Genomic DNA, 22,449 nt, shown 5'->3' on the forward strand with positions numbered 1-22,449 from the left:
GCCCCGAGGTATTAAGTGACTGGCCAAGGTCACATAGCTAGCAAATGATGAGCTGGGGCTTCAACCCAGGTTGCCAGGCTCCACTTAACCCCCATGCTGTACTGCATTGTGTATCCATCATATTCATTCTCCTAATCTGGACTCTATGCCTAAAGGAGAAAGCTATGGAAAGGGAAATTGAGCCTGTGTGCAGGGGTTGGGTGGGGGGTGCGAGGGTCCAAAAAAAGCCCTTCAAATCGGTGCAAATGGAAGTGTCTCAGACCCACTTTCCCCCCACCTATGTTCTCCCTCAACACTACTCTTTCCTTTTCTCGGGGCTCTTTCTCATTCCCCCTCTCCTGGGAGACAGAGAAGATGGCTGGGGTGATTGCCTGTTCCCTGGCAGCCAGGGCATTGGACCTCCCACTGGTCTCGTTCTCATTACTGGCAGGCAAAGCCTCCTGCCTCCCCCCCCCACCACCCCCCACTTCCCAGGCAGATGATGGGCCTGGGTTTTTCCTTCTTGGGATTCCTGAGTGAGGGCTGCTTCGTAGAATGGCCACTCAACAGATGGTTAATCAGGGCTGAGGCCTGCAGGTGGTGGAGGGCAAGGGGAGTGTGTCTGAGGAAGACATCCCAAGACAGATGGTGAGGCATCCCCAGGACAATCATGCCCTGCCCCAGTGCGACCTTCACCCTCCCCTGACTGTCATTGGATGCCTGGAGATGTGCTAGGACCGATAAATAATAACAAGAGTTACCCTGCCTCAGGCCCTGCTCTTGATTCGTTACATACATGCACGTTTTTAATCATTACAGCAATCCTATAAGATAGGTCTAATTGTCATCCCATTTCACAGATGAGGAAGTTGAGACACAAGAAGGTTAGATGGCCTACCCAAGGTCCCCTAACTAGGAAGACGTAGAGCAGTGGGTTCTACCCAAGCCGTCAGGAGTCCTGTGTGCTTTTCCATTCTGCAATCCTGCCTCTCAAATACATCAACAGTTCCCATGAAGGGGAAAACGCCCTTATCCAGAGTCATTTCCCCCACAGCTGGATGCACAGGCTCCAGAGGGAAGGGAAGGGAGAGGCAGATGATGGAAGCTGAAGGGCAGGGCCCCTTGACGCAGTCTCCCCATACAAGTAACTCTCCGCCAGCCCTGCCCATTCCCTTCAGGCAGATGGCAGGGGACTGCAGAGGCCCCCAAAGAATAATGGAGGAGGGTGCATGGGTAAGGAGAGGCCTCTCTGCCGAGCTGTCCACTCAGAGCCCACAGCTTCCTGGATCCTCACAGGTGCCTCACAGGTGGGGGGTGGGGGGTGGTTGTCTGGACTCCCTCCTCCTGCCCTGCCTCTCCCCGCGCCCTGCCTGCTCCCTGCTCCAGGAGCCCCACCCCCACCCCCACTGCCTAAGCCCCCAACTAGATTCCTCCGTGTCTCCTCCCACATCTAATCAGCCATGCCACCAGCTCTGGCCCAGTCGACGGAGGAATAATCTGTTACATTCAGCCCTTATGCCTGCTGCAACTGCTCTGGCCCCAGGCTGGCCTCTTCCAGCACTTGCTATGCGCAGGGTGCTAGATCACTTCATGGACTTCGTCTGAGAGAACACTCTCCGCTTGCAAGTGAGGACACTGAGGCACAGAGAGGTGAAGTAAGCTGCCCGCGGCCCCACAGTGGAGTTTGGTAGAGCCAGACCCAGGCAGCCGGACTGCAGAGCGCACACTCCACCACTCTTGGGGACTGCCTCCCCATTGCTGCTCTCAGCCTCGCCCTCCTCGCCCCCTCACTCTATCCTGTGCCCTGCTGCGCAATCCTCAGGTCATTCCGCCGCATATACCGAGCGCCGGCAGCGCTGCTCTCAACTAGGAACCTAGACCTGAGCAGACCCCGGGCTGCACGGGCACAGGGCCAAGTGGAATTGTCTTTATCTCCCTAACACACCCATCTGGTCAGGCCTCCCTGCCCAGCACAGTGTGATGTAGAGCTTAGCGGTGGAAGTGGAATGAGTGGGAACTGTGGGAGACCAGCTGGTGCCCACCAAGGGCTGTACCCCAGGGCCAGGGGAGGGAGAGGGACTGCTTTTCCAGCTCCCCGTGGTCCAGCTTCCGAGGCATCTGGTTCCATCTCCCTCCCTCCTCGCTGCTTCCCTGCCACCTACTCTGTTCTCCCGTCCTGTGCTGCAGACTTTGCTCACAGGCTCAGCTCTGTCGTCTGAGGTTGGTTGGTGGGATGCACGGTGGGAGGTTAGAGGATTTAACTAATGGGCCTATGGGACTGCAGGAAAGGGCCGGCTTGGAGACCAGAGGTTGGAAGGGCTCTGCCTGGGAGCCCCAGCCTGCTGCAGCCTCCCTCAGCATCCTGGGATTCTCCCTGGGCTGGGGCCGATTGACAAGGGAGAGGAACTTGAGCCCAGTACCCTCATGGGGGCTCTGCCTCCTGGCCCTGGAAGGTTTCAAGTCCTCCCGTACTTGCCCAGGTACCTTGCCCTGAGGGTGGTTCCAGTTCAGTTCCCGGCTCCCCTCCCTGCCCATTCCTGGGGTGGGGGGCAGAGGCAGGGAGCCGGAATGCTAATGAGCACCGAGCCAAACCTTCTCAGGACGAGCAGGTCCCAGGCAGGCGCTCAGGGGCCACTTTGACAGCAGTGACGGGAGGAGAAGAGCAACGGGCTCCTGCCTTCTCCAGGTGGGGGAGGTCAGCCAGCTGGGAGGGAAGGCTGGACAGGGCTGGGGGCCGGTGGGGATCTGACCCCATACTTTCCGGGAGGCACATTCTCCTGGCTGGTGCTCAAGCTAGTCATGTGTGACAGGGGCAAGGAAACAATCACTGAGCTGGCCCGTGGTGGTGACGGTGGTGGCTGGAGGGCGAGGAGAGGCCGGGAGAGCAGGAGGGAAGGCAGGGGCAGGTCTGGAGCTGTGTGGGAGGGAACAGGCCTGCCTAGCAGGCAAATGTGCTTTTCTATGAACGTGCATAAATAAGGAGCTGCTTTTGTTTCTCAAGGGCTGTGTATGTGTTTGTGCGCTCGTGTGTGTGTGTGTGTGTGTGTGTGTGTGTGTGTGTGTGTGTGTGTATCCCAAATACCCAGGACACTCTGCATCTGACCTTGAGTGATCAGTGCTGGGAAGTGGCAGCTCCAGGCCAGTTGCAGCCACTGTCCGTCAGGCTCGGAGCGCCTCTCCTTCTCCCTCACTCCTGCAGCTCTGTCGGAACTTCCAGCCTACACTTGCCTTTACCCCACGCACACCACTCCTAGCCTTTCCCTGAGGCTCATCATCCCACCCCCTCCTCCCCCTTGCCTCCTCCCACCATTCCCGGCCTTCCCAGAAGCCCAGTCTCAAGTGCTCCAATCTCCCGGCCCATCCTAGGCCCATGGCCTTTGTTCAGGACTCAGACTCTGCACCCACATGACCCTCATGTTTTAGACCCCTGGCAGGAGCAGCTGCGGGAGCCCGAGGGAGGGCTCCTAGGAGGGCTCCGGCCCTGCTCGTGAGATGCCCCGTTCTCTGCTCATGAGATGCCCCATTCTCTCTGGATCTAGAGCACCGGCTGAGAAGGGACAAGGGTGTGTAATCAGGCAAGCAGGCCAGGGAGAGAAGCCCCTTCCTAGCCTCAGAGCAGACCTCAACCTGCCCCCAAATCCCAGTCAGGAAGTGTTGGGGTCAGAAGCTGAAGAGTCCAAAGACTTCCTGGCACCAGAACCACTGCCCATTTCCTCTCTCCTGAGAGGACCTGGGAACAGCCCAGAGGAGGTTACAGAGATGGAGTCCAGAAAGGAAAACAGAAAAGAGAGGGGTCTGCAGTTCTGACTGAGAGAGACAGCCGTAGGTCACTCCCTCCGCTCCCGGTATCAGTCTGTAGCTCCGGGACGGGGAGACAGCACCAGCTGCTCAGACCTCCACCCCAGGCCCGGGCCTCAGGAAGTCCTTCCTGCCCTCGGCCTTGATGCCTCCTCCTCTAGAGGCCGACCTCCGGAGAAATGGAGAGTCACCTCCACTTAAACACGATGCAGGGGCAGGTAGAGAGGCCACCTCAGCTTGTCTGTTCTCATTCCACAGAGGCCTACTGGGGCCACACACCTGGCACTCACCGCAGCCAACATGAAATCACTTCCTAGTTATGGTCAGTGATTCCTGCTTCGAGAGAAGGTGAGCTCCGAAGACCCGGCTCTGCGCGGCCAAGGCTGCACGCCCCGCCCAGTCAGGGCCTTGTGCACAGAAGGTCCTCAAGGGAAGTTTCTTGAGTTCAGCAGGTAAATGACCTTCCTCCTCTCCTGCTGGGTCCTTTTCACCTCCCTCGTGGCTCCCCCACATCTGCCTTCCTTCCTGGTACCTTTCCACCCACTCTTGACCACTCTCCACTCCTCACCCTGCGGCAGGCCATCTCTAGACCACCCCTCCCTCCTCCAGGAAGCACCCTCAGATGAGGCCACTCTCCAGGCCACTTTTCTTGGGTCCCATGCTCTCCCATGCTCTGGACCAAGCACAGGTGACGGCCTTATTTCTAGTCTCTTTACCTCACCCAGTGTCCCTGCAGCTGGACTAGGGCAGGACCCACATGTATCGATTAAACCTCTGTGATGACTTTCTCATTCAATCAATCCAATCACCAAACTCAAACAACAGGACAAGCTGTGCACCTCCCTGAGCCAGGCTTTGTCCTGCAGGAAACGTCAGCAGCCTCCCCTCCTGCCCTCAGCCCCACTGGTCTCTCACTCCCCACAGCTCCGGAGTAAGTCCACCTCCACGTGGAGGTGAAGAGCAGTCTCTCTCTCCCTCCCCCCGCTCCTTCCCTCCCTCCCTGCCTCCCTCTTCATCCAACAGCAAGCCCACAGGGAAAGGGAGAGTTGGAGTAGGTACCTGTGATGGAGGGTTCTGGTCAGAAGATGGAGGTCACCAGGACACCCCAGGAGAGGCAAGCAGGCCTGGGCCCCATGCTGCCCTCCCAAACAGTACTGCGGCTGTGATCACACACACACACACACACACACACACACACACACACACACACGCACACACACTCCCCCCCTCCCCACCTGCTGCCTCTGGCTTTGCCTCCGATGCTCACTTAGCACTTCTCACCCTGCATCCTGCCCACTCTGTGGACTTCTAGGCTGTCAGTGGGCAGGCAGAGGAAGTGGGGTCTCAGTGAAAAGGCAGACTGAGCAGTTTCACTCTCACCCTAAGAAGCAAAGACATCCCCTTCTAGGGGCAGAAGGCAGCCACAGCCCTGGGGAGGAGCCCAGGGGGGACAGGGGGGCGAAGTGACCCCCAGGGAGCCCTCAACTCAGGATGTTTTTCTACAACCTGGACAGCTGGGACGCTTATGATGGGGCCAGATCCTCCCTTCAGTGAGGCACCTGCTCCCCCTCTTAGAACAGTCGTTTCTGCTCTGGTCTATCAGTCTGGCCTCAGGAGGAAGACGAAGCTGCAGGAGGTGGGACTGGAGTGAGGGGGTGATCTTATTCGGGTCCTCGGCCTCGAACTCCACAAGAGCTGGGGGTCGGCGAGGGGGCCATGCGACTTCTGGGGAGAATCTTGTGGAACTCACCACCTAAATTCAAGCACAGGAGATTTTTCGCCCAACCTCGGGAAGCTGGGCCTAGAGGCACAAGGTTGGAGAAGGCTGCCCCCTAGAGCTAGGATCAAAGAATTCTTTATGGACAGCCAGCCATTGTTATACTTAGTGTACAAATTTTATTGAGTTCCTCCCTATGCACCTGGCCTTAGACTAGGTACTGGGAATGAGGAAGCAATCAAGACAGGCAATGGTGTGACTATCACGGTTTGCCCTAGACTAAGGGATTTCCTGGGATGTGGGACTTCTAGTGGTAAAACCAGGACAGTCCTGGGCAAACCAAGAGGAGTCGGACCCTATCACATAAAGCCCCTGCCCTCATGGAGGTTATATTCCGAAGGGATAGGAGAAGTGGGGGCTAAAGGTAAACAAACACAATTTCACATAGTGATAGGTGCCATGAAAACATAAAACCGGGTGGCAGATCGTGCTTGAGATAGGGAGGACAGCATTGCCTCTCTGAGGAAGTAGAGTCTGAGCTGATGAACGATGAGGAGGAATCAATCTTCTAGGCACTCAGAGAAGAGATTTCCAGGCCCGAAGTCCAAAATCCCTGGGACAGGAACAAGTGTGGCACGTTCGAGAAACAGAAAGAAGGCCCGTGCGCCGGAATTGGAATGAATGGTCAGAATAGCTGGAGCCAGCAAGGCCCCGGTCAGTTTACTCCACGAGAGATGGGAAGCTCACGAAGGGATTAAGCAGGAGAGTACTATGTTCTGCTTGTTATCTTTAAAAGACCGTGCCAGCCGTTGGCTGGAGAATGGACTGGAAGGGAAAGGATGAGCAGAGGAAGACCAGTTCGGAGACCCTTGCCAGTGGGCAGGGGCTGGACAAGGGTGGTGACAGGGAGAAGGAGAAGAAGGACAGGGCAGACCCCACTGTACTTGCTAATGAATTGGATGTGGGGAGGAAGGAAAGCGAGGACTCCGAAATGACGCTGGGGTTTGGGGCTGGAGCCACAGTAAACAAGGACATGCCCCAGAAGGCATGCGAGATCCCTCTGTGTGGGGAGTAAGGAGCAGAGAGGAGGAAGCCCTGGCAAGTCCAATAAACTCAGGCAAGCCGAGTACAGCTCAGTGGGGTTATCCTTGATGCCGCGCTGTGGGGGGAGAGATGTGTCTGGAATGTTCCTGCTTTGGGGGAGTGAGGATGGAATGTCTTGGGAGGCAAGATGCCCGCAGGTGGGAGTTAGAGCGTGTCTTAATATTGGTGGGGCCCAATTTAAAAGTGACTCCTGAGGGATTGATAGTTCAGACGGGTTAGCCACATGGGATATGTTTACATGACCTGAAATGGGTTGAGGGATGGTGTCTTAGGGTAATCAGGTTAGCTGTAACAAACAACCTGCAAATCTCAGTGGTTTAGCACAACAAAGGTGTGTTTTTCATTCACGTTACAGTTGCATGAGGACAGAGTGAGAGGTTTTGTTCCATTCATTCATTCAGGGGTCCCAAGCTCCTTCCATCATGTGGTGCCGCCATCTTCAACATGTGGCCTCCCAAATTATGACAGAACGGAAATAGGGAATTGAGGGTGCACGGAAGATTTGCGTGGGTCCAGCCTGGAAACGGCACGCATTGCTTCCGCTTTGATTCCGTTGTTCAGAACTCAATCCCATGGCATCAGTTTCACTGCAAGGACACTGGGAAGGGTTCCAAGTTCAAATTTAGTGGGTGATGTGCCAGAAGAGTCCCTAATGGTGAGCATTAGTGAGCAGGGAGAGTGGCTATCTGTCTTGTTGGAGGGAGCGGGCAGCGGTGTCTTGTTTTGGGTTGGGATGGGAGTGTGCTCTCTGAAAGCACCTTGGAAAGGAAGCTAACGTGGGAAGACGTGTAAGTGTGGACACACTCGTGTGCTTTGCAGAACACAACAGAATCCTTTCATTCTTTCCCATTGTCATGGCCTTTCTCCAGATAAGACCTTAATTATCCCACACCTTACCACTGAAATAGTCTCATGACTGCTTTCTCTTCTACAATTTTCTTTTCCCGTTGAATCTAACCTGGACATCACAGTCTCAATAATCTTCCTAAGACGTGGCTTATGTCCTGCTACTCCTATTCAATGAGGACAATAGCAACAATCTTAAGAACAGCGAAAATAACTTGTTGAATTACTGTGTTGAGGGCTCTGACTGCAGTCTATCGATATATCTCAATTGTTGTAACAAGCCTACTAAGCATCATCACCCTCCCCGTTACACGAGCAGAGCAACAGGGCTCCCGAGAGCTTCCTGGGCTATCACAGTAGCCACTAGCCACCTGTGGCTATTTAAATTAAAATTAAAAACAATTAAACACTCAGCTCCTCAGTCACACTAGCCACATACCAAGTATTTAGTAGCCACATGTGTGTAGTAGCTACCATTTTGAAGAGCAGAGACATAGAGTATTTTCTTGGCAGAAAGTTAGAAAGTTCTGTTGAGTTATGGGAACCTGCCTAGGGTCACACTGTAAGTGGTGACCCCATCTGAGTATAAAATCTTTCAACAGCTCCATATTACCTCTACAATCAAGAGTAAGGTTCAGGGGCCCCTGGGTGGCTCAGTCTGCCTTGGCTCAGGTCATGATCCCAGGGTCCTGGGATAGAGCCACGCGTTGGGCTCCCTGCTCCGTGGGAAGCCTGCTTCTCCCTCTGTCTCCCCACCTACCCCAACTCTGACTTGTGCTCTCTCTCGCGCTCTCTCTCTCTCAAACAAATAAAATCTTAAAAGAAGAAGGTTCAGCCTGCTTTTAACCTTTCTGTATGACCTGGGCCAGCTACAGTTAGATAATTTTTTCTCATTAATTTCTTGTACGATCTCATACTTCGGAGTGACACATTTGCTCACTACTCTCCAACGCTCCCACTATGTCCACTCAGAATATTTTCACCCTCCTCGTTTCTGTCTGCCCAGATAATGAATTCCTAAATGACCTTTAAGGTTCAAATAGCTTCAGTATCTGTCGAATCAGTTCCCACTTTTCCCTTCTCACTCTTGCAGCCGGACCCACCTTTCAGCTTCCCCTCATCTCTTGCCAGGACCTCTGTACTGCACTGCTGCAGCTAATCATACTTACTGAGCACCTACTATGTGCTAGGCACTCTTCTAAGCACCGACTCCTCGTCACAACACTGGAAGAAGATATCCTTGCTGTCCCCATTTTGCAGATGAGGTCACTAAGGCACAGCGAGGGGAAGGACTTGTCCGAATGAGCTCTCCGCTTCTAGTCTTTGCACAGGCAGCTGGTCCTCATGCTATTACCGTGGCCATATTTCTAGAACACGGAGCTCTTACTTCCCTCCCCTTAGCAGAGCACAAAGGCCCTTTATGTTCAGAATATTTCTAACTTCAAAACCCACCACTCCACCCACAGACCACAAACTATTTACAGTTTCCCCAAATCTGCCATGTTATTTCTTCCCTCCGGGCCGCACACATGCTGTTCCCACCGCCTGGAGTGTTACGCAGCCAGCCAGGGCTGAAGCCATCCGTGGCAGTGTACTCTGGACCATGGGGCTCGCTCTCTTCTCTGACCGCATCACTGGCTCCCAGAGAAGGGCTGAGTGCTGAGCTTACCACATGAAAATTACTTCTTATTAAAAAATACACTTCTGGGCACCTGGGTGGCTCAGTCGGTTAAGCGTCTGCCTTCAGCTCAGGTCATGATCCCAGGGTCCTGGGATCCAGCCCTGTGTCAGGCTCCCTGCTCAGCGGGGAGCCTGCTTCTCCCTCTCCCTCTGCCTTTAGCTCCCCCTGTTTGTGCTTTCTCTCTCTCTATCAAATAAATAAAATCTCTAAAAAAATAAAAAATACACTTCCAAGATTCAAATTTAATAAGCCATGGATGGATGGGAATCTGTTTTTTTGTTTGTTTTGTTTTTGTTTTTGTTTTTGTCTTGATTGAGCTTTTATTTATTTTTTTATTATGTTATGTTAATCACCATACATTACATCATTAGTTTTTGGTGTAACGTTCCATGATTCATTGTTTGCGTATAACACCCAGTGCTCCATGCAGTACATGCCCTCTTTAATTTTTTAAGAAGCTCCCAGACTATTCTGAAGTGAGGCAAGTGTGGTTTACACTGGTTTATATCACTCCCTGGGCAATTCATCATGTCCTGCCTGGACTTTAATGACGATCACCTTTATCATTATTTAATGCTTACCTCATTCACTGCCTTTACCTATTCAACAATGTTCATTAAGGGGCTACTAGGTGCCAGGCACTTTTCTAGGTGTTCATGTGAATGAAAGTGGCATAGTCCTTATTCATAGAGTTTACATTCTGGAAGGTTGTGGTAGGCAGAATAATGCCTCCCTAAGATGTCCACGTCCTAATCTCCAAAATTTGTGAATATGTTACTTTACGTGGCAAAGGAGATTTTGCCGATGTGATTAAGGTAAGGAAGTGGAAAAATTAGCTTGGATTATCCAGGTTCTTTTTTTTTTTTAAGATTTTATTTGTTTATTTATTCATTTATTTATTTGAGAGAAAGAGAGCACTTAGGCGGGAGGGGCAGGGAGAGAGGATCTCAAGCACAGAGCCGCATTCAGGGCTTAATCTCAAGACCCTGACCTGAGATCATGACCTGAGCTGAAACCAAGAGTCGGACGCTTAACTGACTGAGCCACCCAGGTGCCCCAGATTATCCAGGTTCTTGGTCACAGTGTCCTTACGAGGGAAGAAGGAGGCAGCAGAGTCATCAGTGGACATGTGACAACAGTAGCAGAGATCAGAGTAAAGTGATTGTTAGCTTTGAAGATGAAGGGAGAGGGCCATGAGTCAAGGAATGTGGGTGGTTATAGAAGCTGGAAAAGGCAAGGAAGCAGATTCTCCCCTCCAGCCTCCAGAAGCAGGGCAGGCCTGCCATCGCCTTGATTTTAGCCCAGTGAGACCCACTGTTGGACCCCTGACCTGCAGAACTGCAGGAGAATAAGTATTTGTTGCTTTAAGCCGTTAGATTTGTGGTGATTTGTTATAGCAGCAAAAGGAAACTAACAGGCAGGGGCGCCTGAGTGGCTCCGTGGGTTAAGCATCTGCCTTTGGCTCAGGCATGACCCCCGGGTCCTGGGATCCAGCCCAGCATCAGGCTCCCTGCTCAGCTGGAGTCGCTTCTCCTTCTCTCTTCTCTCTCTCTCTGTCAAATAAATAAATAAATAAATCTTTTTTTTTTTTTTTTAAAGGAAACTAATAGGGATACTGGCTACTTATTTTGTGCAGGGATGTGATGGGCCTCCCCAACTAGCTTATCTGTGCTTGAGGGCTCTGAGTTATGTTTGGTTTTCCCTCCCAGCTCCCAGGAGGAAGCCGGGCTCACAGCGGAAGCTCAACATACTCCTGCTATAGATTCTGAGAGTTGGGGTGATGTTTGGTAGGGATTTGGGGTGGGGGGGTGAAGCTTATGGGGATGAAAGGAAAGGAAAGCTGTCAGCGTGGGTGAAGTGTTTGAGGTTATGAGGTGATGGTCACAGCGCCCGGGTTCTCAAACCTTGGTGTGAAGAATCTTCTGAGATGCGCATAACGTCTGGGGGAGGGCATCTGGTTGATAGGGACAGGGTGGAGGGAATCTATTCACTGTGTACTTGCATGTTTCTCAATTTTTATACCTTAATTTTAAACGAGAAATTTAAATTTTAAGCGAGAATTTTATTCGGAGAGAAAAATGTTAAAGTCTTGGCCCCAGCTGGCTCGTGTACCTGTAGATTTCTGGGCCCCGCCCAGCCCCGAATATCCGGGCAGGGTAATGAGGATGAGCCCCGGAACGTGCCTTTTTTTTTTTTTTTTTTTTTTACCAGGCACCCCCAAACGCCCCGGCGGCCCCAGGCCCTCACTTGGCGAAGCTCCCGCCGCGCGGCGCGGTTCCGGGCGCGGGCGGCCTCCGGCCGGGGAGGGCGCTGTGCCGGAGGCGCGGGGGGCGGGCCGGGGGCGGAGCGCGGGGCGGCCGGCGGCTCCCGGCTCCCGGCTCCCGGCTCGCCGCCCCGGCCCCGTCCCTGCACCTGTGACTGTCGCGGCGCTCGCCCTCCCCGCCCGGCGCCCGCAGCCCCATGGCCCCGTCCCGCCTGCAGCTCGGCCTCCGCGCCGCCTACTCCGGCCTCAGCTCCGCGGCCGGCTTCTCCATCTTCCTCGTCTGGACCGTGGTGTACAGACAGCCGGGGACGGCAGCCATGGGGGGGCTCGCAGGTACCCCGGGGCGCGCGGGGGCGGGGGGTGAGGGGGGCGCGGGGTCCCGGCTGCGGGCGCGCGGCGGCGGGAGGCGCTGTCTGCTGCTCCGGGAGGCTCCTCGCGGGCGGCGCTTCCCCGGGGACCGGGGCGGGGGAGGCTGTTTACCCAAAACCGTCCGTGGGCAGCGCAGGCCCCGCGCGGGCCCCGGCGCCTGCGGGAGCCGATGCCCCCCCCCCCCCGCCGCCTCTGCCGTTGGCACCCGCCTGCAGCGCCGCCGGCCCAGAAGCCCGGTGACAGCGTCCTCGCTGCGCGCCCGCTTGCCTGCCACCCTTCGCTCGGCCCCCCAACCGCGCGCGCGCTTCTGCCCGGGGACCTCCGCTCCTCAAGCGCCCCTTCCCTGGGGGCTGGGTGAGGCAGAGGAGGAGTAAGTGGAAAGGAGGGCGGGGGGGTTCCTCGGGGAAGCCGTCTCCTCCCGCCAGGGCGGACCCCACCCCCAGCAGAGTCCTCAGCCGAGCCCCGGGGGACCGCGCTAGGGATCTGACGGAAACTGGACATTTTCTTCCCACCCCGTCGGTGTCTCTTTGCCACCCCTCCGCTGTGGCTCCTCTGCCAAGGTCTGCAGAAGCCTGTGCTGGGTGCCTTTTCTGTGCTTTAAAGAGCAGAGGGGAGCCGAGTGCTAGAGGGCGAGCGTCAGGGTGCAGCCGGAGGCGGGATCCGCACCAATGCTGTGTCTTCCCTGTGCACCTGCGGACACCCGATGAACCTCTCTGTGCTGTAGCATTGGTGTGAAGACAAAACATATTCTTCCTACTCGCTAACATTTTTTTCTAATACTTTCTGTGTGTCAGTCACCGTGTTAAGCAGCGTTTCCATCATCTTGTTTCATCTCTACATTAGTCCTGTGCAGTGGGCATTTTTATTGTGTCCATTTCGCAGATAAGGCTTGAACTGAGACTTAGAGTAAATAAGTAGCTTGCCCAGGGTTACACAGCTACACGAAACAGTGTGTGTGGAAAAAGAACTTTGGGGAAAAAATACATGCAAGGATATTACTTTTACATATGGTGATTACATTCCATTCCTAAAATCCTCTGCCCGAGAGAACCCTAAATGTACTCACTGAAAGTAACTAGATTTAGTCATTGCCACCAAGCCTACTGAGTGCCATCCCTGGGTAGAGAAGGAACGGGGGGTGGGGTTTCTGCCTTAATCGAGGGGCATAGAGAGCCATAGCCTGAGCAAGGCCAAACAGAGCCCTCGGGGGGGGTCCCCTGGCTAGGATGCTCTCATGCCTGCCTAGATGCCCCCCCCCCACCTGTGGGTTCCTGTCCTCCCTGGAGGCAGCCAGCCCAGCATCGCTCAGTTCTCTACAGACCCCTGGCCCCCCCTCTGCACCCTCACCAGCTGCTCTGTTCCTCAAGGTTCTCTCCTTGCAGTTTTGTGTGTTTGTTCCTGGGAAGGAGGTGTCGTCAGGCCTGTGGCTGAGTGACACCTGGGGTGAAGGGACTGGTCGTGTGGAGGAGGGAGGGGGGTCCATCCCTGGGATCCGAGCTGGTGTTGTTAGAGTCTGGTCCTGGGGAGCTGAGCCCGGTGAAGCTGAGCTGAGCCGATGCCTCCTGGGCCTCAGTTTCCTCATCTGTAAGGAGTGGGAGGAGATACCACTGAAAGGGGTGATCTTGGACACCCCCTCCCGGTTGGCAGCAGGACAGCTTAGAAGCCTCCATAGCGTTCATCCCACAGTCTTAGGAGGCCGTGGAAAAGGCACCGTACCTGGGGCTCCAGGGAGTGTGGGCTTTCCCTCTGACCCAAACCCTGCCCTCTCTCCCTCCCTGAATGCTTCCCTCAGCTCCGAGGCAGGCCAGCTGTGGAGTCGCCTGCAGAGAGGGGTGCAAGGGCAGCAAGCAGCTGGAGCAGGGCCTGGCGCCTCCCTGACAGTCTGGCCTCGCAGACAACCAGGAGGTGGCAATGGACGGGCAAAGCCGCTTGGTAGTGGTGGTACCAGGGGCGGGCGGGCGGAGGGCTGGCCGGGTCAGAGCCACCAGCCCTCTCCACCCCGAGTGTGTTCTGAGAAAGTCTGTAGCCAGTCAGCCTCCTTCCTTTTTTGGGGGTGAAACATCAGCAGATTTACTGACTTGTGAGCACCCCACTTCTGACTCAGCATTTTCCAGCCCAGAAACTGCTGAGTCACCAGAGGACAGCCCCAGCATGCTCCTTCTCCCCTGCATACCAGGCAGGGGCTGACGGGGGTGCTGGTTTCTGAGGGAGGGCTAGCCCCCAGGGGCCCCTGGGCCCAGCGGGAAGCCTGTTCATGGGCGGAGACCCACTGTCTCCCATCCTGATGGGTGTCTAGGAAGAAGCGGCTTGGAGGAAAAGCCGTTGCAGAGAAAATGGTTTTGCTGGGGGAATCCTGGGGAAACAGACTCTTGTTCCGGGTCTAGTAGACCAAGAAAAGGTGAAAAGAATGGAAAAGTTGCCCCAGGAGTCTAAATGGCTTTGTGTTCTTCCCACCTGAGCTGGGAGGGAGAGGAGCCCTGGGGCTCGGGCCTGGCTTTTCCCCAGGGCTGGTGTAGAGGGCAGGGGTGCACTGGCCCAGGGTCCCACTTGTCTGAATTTCTCTGTGGGCTCCTCTGGCCTCCTCCCGGCTCCTCACCTCCAACCCAGACCCTGGTGATACTCTCACTGACCAACTCCGACCCTTCCTTGCCCTTGGTCTGTCAGCTGCAAGCCCCCAGTGGAGCAGGGGCTCTGCTCATTGAAGCGGTGGGGCGGGGCGGGGGGGGGGGTGAGCACGCAGCCGGGTGGGCCTGGGGAACTGACCATCCTGCCCTGAATTGTACAGACCAGGCTTCCTAGAGTCCAGAGCGTCCTCAGGAAGAGAGCAAAGCTGAGGGACAATTGCTTCCTGCTTGAGGTGTGGGAGGGGACCAGTCGGGGCTCCTGCTCGTTCACTGACCATCTTGGGGGAGCTCCCTGTTCCAAGGACAGCGGTGGGAGCCCGGGCGGGTGGGAATGGGCCTGCTTCCAGAAGTGGCTTGTTTTATCTGGAGGCAAGGCCTGTGCGCAGCGGGAAGTGAGAGGTGGTTAAGGTTTGCCTGCTTATTAACAAAGAACTGGTACATGGGACACCCAAAATGGCCATCTTCCTTTTCGGTACGTGGGTGTATGGCGGGGGGGGGGGGGCGGGGAGCTGTCTGGGGGCACTCCTGCAGCGCGCCCAGTGGACTAAAACATGGCATTTCCACAGGCCCCTATTTCAGCATTTCCTAACCCAGAAATTGCTGAGTCACAGAGGAATTACTCTGACCTCCTTATTTTCTCCTAAGCTGGCTCCAGGGTCTTTGAGTGGTGAGGGATCTTAGAGCTCATCTCCTCCAGCCCCCCCATGGCATACTGAGGAGACAGAGGGCAGGTGGAGCTGTCCCAGACAAATGCCCATCTGACCGTTCCTTGGATGCCCTCAGTAACAATACGCCTTCTTCCTAAGGACCCACACGGCATCCCCAGACGAACACTTAGGGTGCATGTGAGAGGTTTGGGAAATGCTTCTGGCACATGCTGCAGATCGTGTGAGATGTCAGCGGAAAAGCCATGAGATTATCATTCTGTCCACCTCTGGCCTGCTCCAGCTTCCTGTCTGGGCGGGCTTGGAGAGACGCTTGTTCTGGCTCACCCTGATCTCAGGGGTGGAGGGACCCACGTTCCAGGCCCCAGAGCCCCGCAGAAGGTTGCGGTGGGGAGGGGCAGAGCTGGGAGAGCGGGGGTCAAACAGGGTGGGACGGGAGGCTGGCAGGGCTGAGCCCTCACTAGGGAGGAACCCTGGGGTGGCCAAGTTTCCAGGCTGGCAGGACCTTTGGGCTCACCCATTTCTGGACGTGGAAACACCAAGGCTCTGCGAGGTCACGGGCAGCACAGCAGTGCCAGGCCCCAGACTTCCTGGCTCTCAGTCCCGTGGCTTTGCGTCCCGTGCCAGGCTGCCCAGAGTTGTGACAACTGCTGAGCTGACAAGCAGAGCATAGTTCTGTGACGATGCCCCCCCCCCCCCCCCCGCCACCACCGCCACCAGCCCCTTCTCCCCTCCTAACTTAAAAAAAAAGAGAGAGAGGGCGCCTGGGTGGCTCAGTCGTTAAGCGTCTGCCTTCGGCTCAGGTCATGATCCCAGGGTCCTGGGATCGAGTCCCACATCGGGCTCCCTGCTCTGCGGGAAGCCTGCTTCTCCCTCTCCCACTCCCCCTGCTTGTGTTCCTGCTCTCGCTATGTCTCTCTCTGTCAAGAAAATAAATAAAATCTTTAAAAAAAAAGAGAGAGAGAGAAATATCTTGGGCATATAAAAAAGGATAGATGATTTCATGAACTCCCTTATACTTAGCACCCAGCCTAAGAAATAAAAATACCACAGAGCCAGTCAAAGCACGCTGCCGCCCCCAATCTCCCGTCCACTTCCCTTCCTTCTCTCCCTCGCTCAAGATAACCACTCTCCCCAACCAGATGCCCGCCCTCCCTAAGCACAGATGCTCCCCTGCGTGTAGTGGGTGCGGCGGCCTGCTGGAAACGTACCCCGACCCCTAGGACCCAGCAGCCTGTGTCGCCCCCACACACGGACAGAACTCGCAGCCGGCTCTGCCTCTTTTGTCCGTCCTTCCTTGCCGGGACCCTGTGGCCCTGCTCCAGACCCTTGCCAGGGGGACTGATAGTTGTTCCACTCCCAGGGCTGCGCCGGCAGGCACGGCCTGGCACAGAGGGCACCGACTGTGTCGGCCGAGTGGTAGCTGGCTTCCAGGGCGAGTGCCCGGCCAGGCCCGGAGGGCAGGCCCTGCAGAGGCTGGGGGCGTCTGGCCTGCCCTCTCAGCAAGCTAGCGGGAGTGGCGTGGAGTCTGGTCAAGAGCAAGACGGCCACGTGGGTGCTGGGTGGTCTTGGGGGGGGTCTCACTGCTGGGCCTCTTCACTCTGCAAGAGCAATCCACGGAGTTCTGAAAGGGCCCTGCCGGCCTAGAGCTCAGCCACAGGCCTCTGAAGGCCAGGTGGAGCTGGGGCATCAGCCCCCCCGCCCCCCCAGGTGGTTGCAGGTCCTGGAAAGCAGGCCAGACTGCAGGATTCCCAAACCTTCCGATGTCAGGACCTCTTCACACGCTTGCAAAGTAGTGAAGCCCCAAGGAAATCTTGTGTATGTGGGTTATAGCTCTCGAGCTGTACCATACTAGAAATTAAGACTGAGAACATTTCAAGTATTTTATTTTTTTAATCTAAAAATATCGATTGTTGTTTATTGTCATCAAATACCCAGTGTCCTAATTTTTCCGCTTGTTTCATAACATTTAAAAAAATTTTTTTAATATTTTTTTAATTTAAATTCAATTAATTAGCATATAATGTATTATTTGTTTCAGGGGTACAGGTCTGTGATTCCTCAGTCTTATAGAATACCCAGTGCTCATTACAAGCATTTTAAAGTAATATTAAAAATAACACTGCGTTAGCATAAATAACATGTTTGTGTAAGAAACAGTCATGTTTTTTAAAACAAAAAAATGAGGGAAAAGAATGGCATGGTTTCCTATCTTTGCAAATCACTTTAACATCTGGCTTAACAGAAGACAGTAGATTCTCTTATCTGCTTTTGCATCCAAGTCCTGGTGATGCCAGAGGCCTCGTAGCCTCCAGAACATTCCACTCCACAGTCAGAAAGCAATGAAAGTGGAAGGCCAACGTGATCTTAGTATTGCTATGCAGACAGCCCTGGCCTCAGGGGCCGGAGGGTCCCCGGGGTCCCGGGCTGGAGGCCGGGGGGGGGGGGGGGGGGGGGGCGGGGGGCGCGGAGCGGGGAGGGGCGGCTCCCTCGGCTGACGGGTCTGTCCCGGCAGGTGCGCTGGCGCTGTGGGTGCTGGTCACGCACGTGATGTACATGCAGGATTACTGGAGGACCTGGCTCAAGGGACTGCGTGGCTTCTTCTTCGTGGGCGTCCTCTTCTCGGCAGTGTCCATCGCCGCCTTCTGCACCTTCCTTGTGCTGGCCATCACCAGACACCAGAGTGAGGGCCGGTCAGGGAGGGAAGGGCGGGAGAGGGCCCCTGGGATTCGGATCCTGGCTCCAAAGCTTGTGTCCAAGGAGCTTGGGCAGATCACTTAACCTGCCCGTGCCCGGGCTTTCTCAGTGAGGGGAAAGGAGTCCCCAGCGGCCCCTCGGGTCGGAAGGGTTCAATGAAATGCGTGGGAGATGTTGAGCGGGGTGTGCTCTGCGGGTCCTCAGGCCCGAGTGCTCTTACTGGCCCCACGGGGTTAGTCCTTCTGCCCAGCTCTGGGATGGGAGCGCCCCCTGGTGGCTGCGGCCGGAAAGTAGGCAAAGGCCCTTCCTGCCCCTAAGGAGTCTAATGCTCAAAGCAAGTTGCAAGTGGCCCAGGGTAAATGTAGAAAGGCAGAGTAGATGATACAGACCTGGGACTGGCCAGCCCTGACCTTCCCTCAGGCCCACGGCCTCCTGCCTGCCAACCCTGAATGCTCTAAAAGTGCTTATCACATTCCACCTCTCCTGGTGGGGAGGGGTGGTCCTGGGCTTGTGGCATGGTGGCTGGGGTCCAGGGCAAAGCCCTCTCAAGTCACCGTGGGGTTCCTCTCCCCTGCAGGCCTCACAGACCCCAACAGCTACTACCTCTCCTGCGTCTGGAGCTTCATTTCCTTCAAGTGGGCCTTCCTACTCAGCCTTTATGCCCACCGCTACCGCGCTGACTTCGCCGACATCAGCATCCTCAGCGATTTCTGACCCAAGGGGTGAGGCTTCTGTACCCTGGGGGTCCTCAGGACCTGGACTCAGCCTCTGAGACACTGGGCAGGCCTGCCACTCCCCCTGGAAACCCTGGATCTGTGGCAGAAGAAACACAGCAAGAGGACTGCGGTCTCCTAGGAAGCTGTCCTGTCCCCTTTGCGGGACACCTGGGTGCGGTGGAAAGGGGTCCTTCCTGCCATGTTGCTCCTCATTGGCCTGGCTGGAGGGCAGCTTTAGACCTTTTCAGATGGATCTATTTTCTTAGCACTCAGTGAGCCATGTTCGTAAGCAGGGCCAGGGCAGTGAGTCGAGGGGTAGGGCAGTGAGCCTTGACCTCTGCCTGGGGGCACTCTCCCTCAGGCCAGGCTGAGAACCTGGGAGGTCAGGTCAAGTAAGGGATCTCTACAGGAGACCTCCCAAGCCCAACCCCAACACCCCATCCTGTTGTCCTTTGAGGGTCAGGTAGCTTAACTCCTCAATCCCAGGGATGGCAACACTTGGCTCTCTTTTCCCAAGGCCTGGGGACCTGAGTGGAGAGGTGAGTGTCCCTCTCCCCCCCCAGAGCCGGTCTCCCATGAGTGTGCTAGAGCCAGTCATCTCCTTCACCATACCACACACCACACACCCCGAAAGAGGGCTCCCTGAGCGAGGCCAGACGAGGTGTCTGGGGAAGGTGCCATGCCCCCAGAAGGGCTCCGGGGAAGGGGGCAGCATGGTGCAGGCTGGAGGGAACCCCGCAGATCTGTGCCTGTGCACCCGCAGCCCTGTATTTCCATCACTTCTCACACACGTCACCCCTGGCCACGAGACGTCCCCCCACTCCCCCGCTCACTGCCCTTTGCCTAGAGCTTTCATCTTTTTAAAATCTCCCTTCTGAAGGACAAAATCTGCTTTTCTGCCTATACATGGGCACAAGGGCTCACTAACTCGGGAGGGAAGGAGCTTTTGTTATGGATTTCTTTTTATGTTAGGTTGCCATTTTGCACGGTCTACCCTTTTCCCACCTGATGTGTCCTGCCCTTCAGCTCTTTTGCCTTATCTGTGTCACTGTCACTTTAGCGGAAATACAGCGGCCCTTTGTATCCCACAGCCTCTGGTGGTTTCTTGTGGGGCGGGAATCTTGCGGGGAGTGGGGGGGGGTGCTGTGGGAGTGGTAAGCCGGACGGGTGGTGGCGGCGGCAGGTCTCGAGGTGTCTCAGGAAGCCATCTCCTTAGCTCACCTTGTGCCCTGGAGGGCAGAGGAGGGATCACCGTCTCAGGGGCTGGAGGCCCTCCCCCTCTGGCCCCTCTTGGCCCAGGGGAGCCCAGCAGCCTGGCTCTCAGGCCACGCCGGCCAGGGGGCGGATGCTCAGAGGCAGGGCCTCAGCACCACCGCTGGCACGTAGTGTCTGTCACCCACGGGGCCGGGCCAGACGGGAGGGGGCTGAACCTGCTCCCCTTCGTATTCCCCAGGCTGAGGGCTTGGGGCCAGGTCTGAGGGGATGAGGCTGCTCCTCCTCCTGGCCGGAGAAGCCTGGCTGGCTCAGCTGTAAAGACAGGCGCCGGCAGCCTGGCACCTTCCTCTCTGGTGGTTGGATGAGCTTGTCCCGGCCTGCTGCCTCATGCATTGTCTCTTCTAGGCTCAGTGTATGATAGGAAGCCACGGTGCAGTCGAGCGGGAAGGGACCAGAAACAGTGTCTATTTCTGGAGCCTTTAACTGATAAACAGAGGCCCCAGGAGGTGACGTGACTTACCTGAGCTCCCAGCTGGGACTTGAACCCAGGTAGGTCTGATTCACCACTCTCTGAGGATGCTTTCTGTGTCCGCGTATCTCTGTCCCCGCCCGCTCAGTGGGCCTTCTGTCTCTGGACCCAGCCCAAAGCTGCTGCCTCTTTATTACCCCAAGGTGGGGCGAGTGGGGGCCAGCTAGGGTGTGTGCAGAATGGGTTCTTCCTGCAAGGGAGCTACCCACAGAAGGGCAAGGAGCTAGAGGGGGGCTGGCCCGCAGCCCAGCCTGGTCCCTTTCTTTCCCACATCAAATGAGACGCGCGCTGTGCCGTGTGGCCCGCCGCCCGCCGCCCGCCCCCGCGCTGCTGTCCGCCGGCGGTTCACCCCGCATCCCCAGAGGCCCTTTCACAGGCACCTTTAAAGCAAATAAAACATTTATTGTTCAGATTTTTTTTCCATTTTTTTTCTTTTTTTTTTCTTTTTTACAAAAACATGCATACGTACACAGGGTATGGTGGTCCTGGGGAAGACACACACACACACACACACACGTGCACACACGTACTCTCTCACACAAACACACATACTCTCTCACACACACACACACACACACACACACACCCCAACACTTTCCTTCTTGGCCCCAGGCCCAGACCCCAGAAGCCTTGAAGACTTTGCCAGGGCAGCCTCCCCTCCCCCATGTCTTGCGTCCACTCTCCCACCCCCTTTCCCCTCAGCCAAGCTAGTCCTATGTAGGGCAGGAGTCAGAGCTGGGTGAGGGAGACCCCAGAAAGAGAGAAGGCTCACGGAGGGGGGCAGTGACCGAGGGGCCCCTGGCGGTCATGCCGTGCCGCTGAGGAGAGATGAAGAGTTTGGCACCATTGGCTCAGGAAGCACGGGACTCCCAGAGCACCTGTCTGCTCCACCAGGGCACTGAGATGGCTGACGTAGGGTGGCCTCTGGCGGGGCCAGGGACCAGATGGGAGGCCTGCTGATGGCTGCTCTCTCGGAAGGAGCTTTGTCTCCCTGTCCAGTGGCGGGGCAGGGTGGGGGTGGGGGGAAGCTTCCAGAGTCATCTGAGGAAGCCGGCAAGAGGGACGCCCCCTGCCCTCAGGGATGGCAGACCCCCTGGCTCCTCCTACCCAGCCCCCTCTCCCCCACTCCAGTCCAGCCCTCAGAGCCTAGGAAGGACCACCCTGGCTGAGGCCAAGTTCACATTTCTGTGTGGAGCCTGGGGCTGTGTGCAAAGCCCAGGGTCTACAGAGCCAAGAATAGTGGTTATCGGTGGGCCTGACTGAGCTAGTCCTCCTCTGTGCAGTCCTGAGGAATGGGGGCCCAGCCAGGGGCCTGGACCCCAAACGGGTAGACTCTGTTCTTGAGAGAGCCCTACTGAGGCCCGCCTGGCTGCCCAGCCTGCCTCCTCTCCGGGTCCTCTTTGGTCCCTATCCTAGACCCAGGGCCCTTCTCAGGCTCCTTGGGGTGACTGCAAGGGGCTGTTCTCTGGCCCCAACTACCTGCCCGAAGGCTCTCTGAAGACCCCGGGAACGGGTACTGTTGCCAGAGGTTAGAGGAGAACCAGGTCCAAAGGGCAGGGTGGGCAGGCAGATCCGTTCTGGAGGCTTAGAGATTCATAGGTTCTTCCTCCTCCACCAGCTGTTCTGAGGGCCTGGGGGAGAGACAAGGGTGGGGGCTGCTGGAGGGCCTCAGGAGGCTGGGGCAGCTGTGCTGGGATCTGGGGTCCTCGAGCTGGGAGGGTCCGAGGGGTGGAGAGGCTGGGGGCCCGGGGGCGGGCGTTACCGCTCTTCAGCCAGGATGCCCACGGAGAGGGACGCCAGTGCCGTCACTGCCTCCACTTCTTCTGTGTCGGCCCCGGGCACCCTGGGCGCCCAGGATTCTGGACAGGAAGCCAGGCGCTGCATGCAGCCCCAGTATTTACCTGGGGCAAGAAGCCGACTCAGGCGGGGTTGGGGAAACGAGCCCCCCCACCCTGCCACACCACGCGTCCTAGACTGATACAAGGCTGGACCTCTCAGGGCGAGGGCCCGACAGCAGCGGGCGTATCCTCAGTTTGGGGTCAGCGTTCTCACCCGCCTCTACCCTCAACATAACACCTGCCCTCACCTGCCCCTCCGCCCCCCGCAGCCCTGCCGGGGTGAGCAGAGCTGATTCACTGTGGCTACTGGGGGGCCCTAGCAGGTGCCCAAGCTATTGCCCCACCCCTGAGCCATTCCCACAGTGTGGGGTTCCTAAGAGCACCAGTGGGGCTCACTCTTCCCTAGAT

At 56.5% G+C, this 22,449-nt stretch overlaps 2 protein-coding genes and 1 long non-coding RNA gene across 11 annotated transcripts in view; 2 read left to right on the forward strand and 1 right to left on the reverse strand.

Annotated features, from left to right (window-relative positions):
- Window positions 1-22,449, forward strand: part of LOC144382367 (uncharacterized) — a 422,766-nt gene that overhangs the window by 253,351 nt on the left and 146,966 nt on the right. The gene's annotated exons all lie outside the window — the stretch shown is intronic.
- On the forward strand, window positions 11,459-19,547 carry SLC48A1 (solute carrier family 48 member 1). The gene is made up of 3 exons (XM_036099358.2): window positions 11,459-11,721; window positions 17,562-17,729; window positions 18,321-19,547. The coding sequence occupies exons 1-3, from the start codon at window positions 11,586-11,588 to the stop codon at window positions 18,455-18,457; spliced, it is 441 nt and encodes a 146-aa protein (XP_035955251.1). The 5' UTR covers window positions 11,459-11,585; the 3' UTR covers window positions 18,458-19,547.
- The window catches only part of HDAC7 (histone deacetylase 7), a 35,718-nt gene continuing 33,853 nt past the window's right edge, over window positions 20,585-22,449 (reverse strand). For all 9 annotated transcript variants that reach the window (XM_078075933.1, XM_078075930.1, XM_078075934.1 and 6 more), the window contains 2 exons: window positions 21,966-22,104; window positions 20,585-21,834 (listed from right to left, as the gene is read on the reverse strand). In XM_078075933.1, coding sequence (XP_077932059.1) covers window positions 21,789-21,834; window positions 21,966-22,104 — 185 coding nt within the window. In that variant the 3' untranslated portion in view covers window positions 20,585-21,788. The remainder of the gene's footprint in view (window positions 21,835-21,965; window positions 22,105-22,449) is intronic.

This window comes from Halichoerus grypus, chromosome 6 (genome assembly GCF_964656455.1).
Source record: "Halichoerus grypus chromosome 6, mHalGry1.hap1.1, whole genome shotgun sequence".
NCBI lineage: Eukaryota > Metazoa > Chordata > Mammalia > Carnivora > Phocidae > Halichoerus > Halichoerus grypus.

Coding starts and splice junctions, on each gene's coding strand:
- SLC48A1 (XM_036099358.2), top strand. CDS start 11,586: ATGGCCCCGTCCCGCCTGCAGCTCGGCCTCCGCGCCGCCTACTCCGGC. Junction 11,722..17,561: donor AGCCATGGGGGGGCTCGCAG/GTACCCCGGGGC, acceptor CTGTCCCGGCAG/GTGCGCTGGCGCTGTGGGTG. Junction 17,730..18,320: donor GGCCATCACCAGACACCAGA/GTGAGGGCCGGT, acceptor TCTCCCCTGCAG/GCCTCACAGACCCCAACAGC.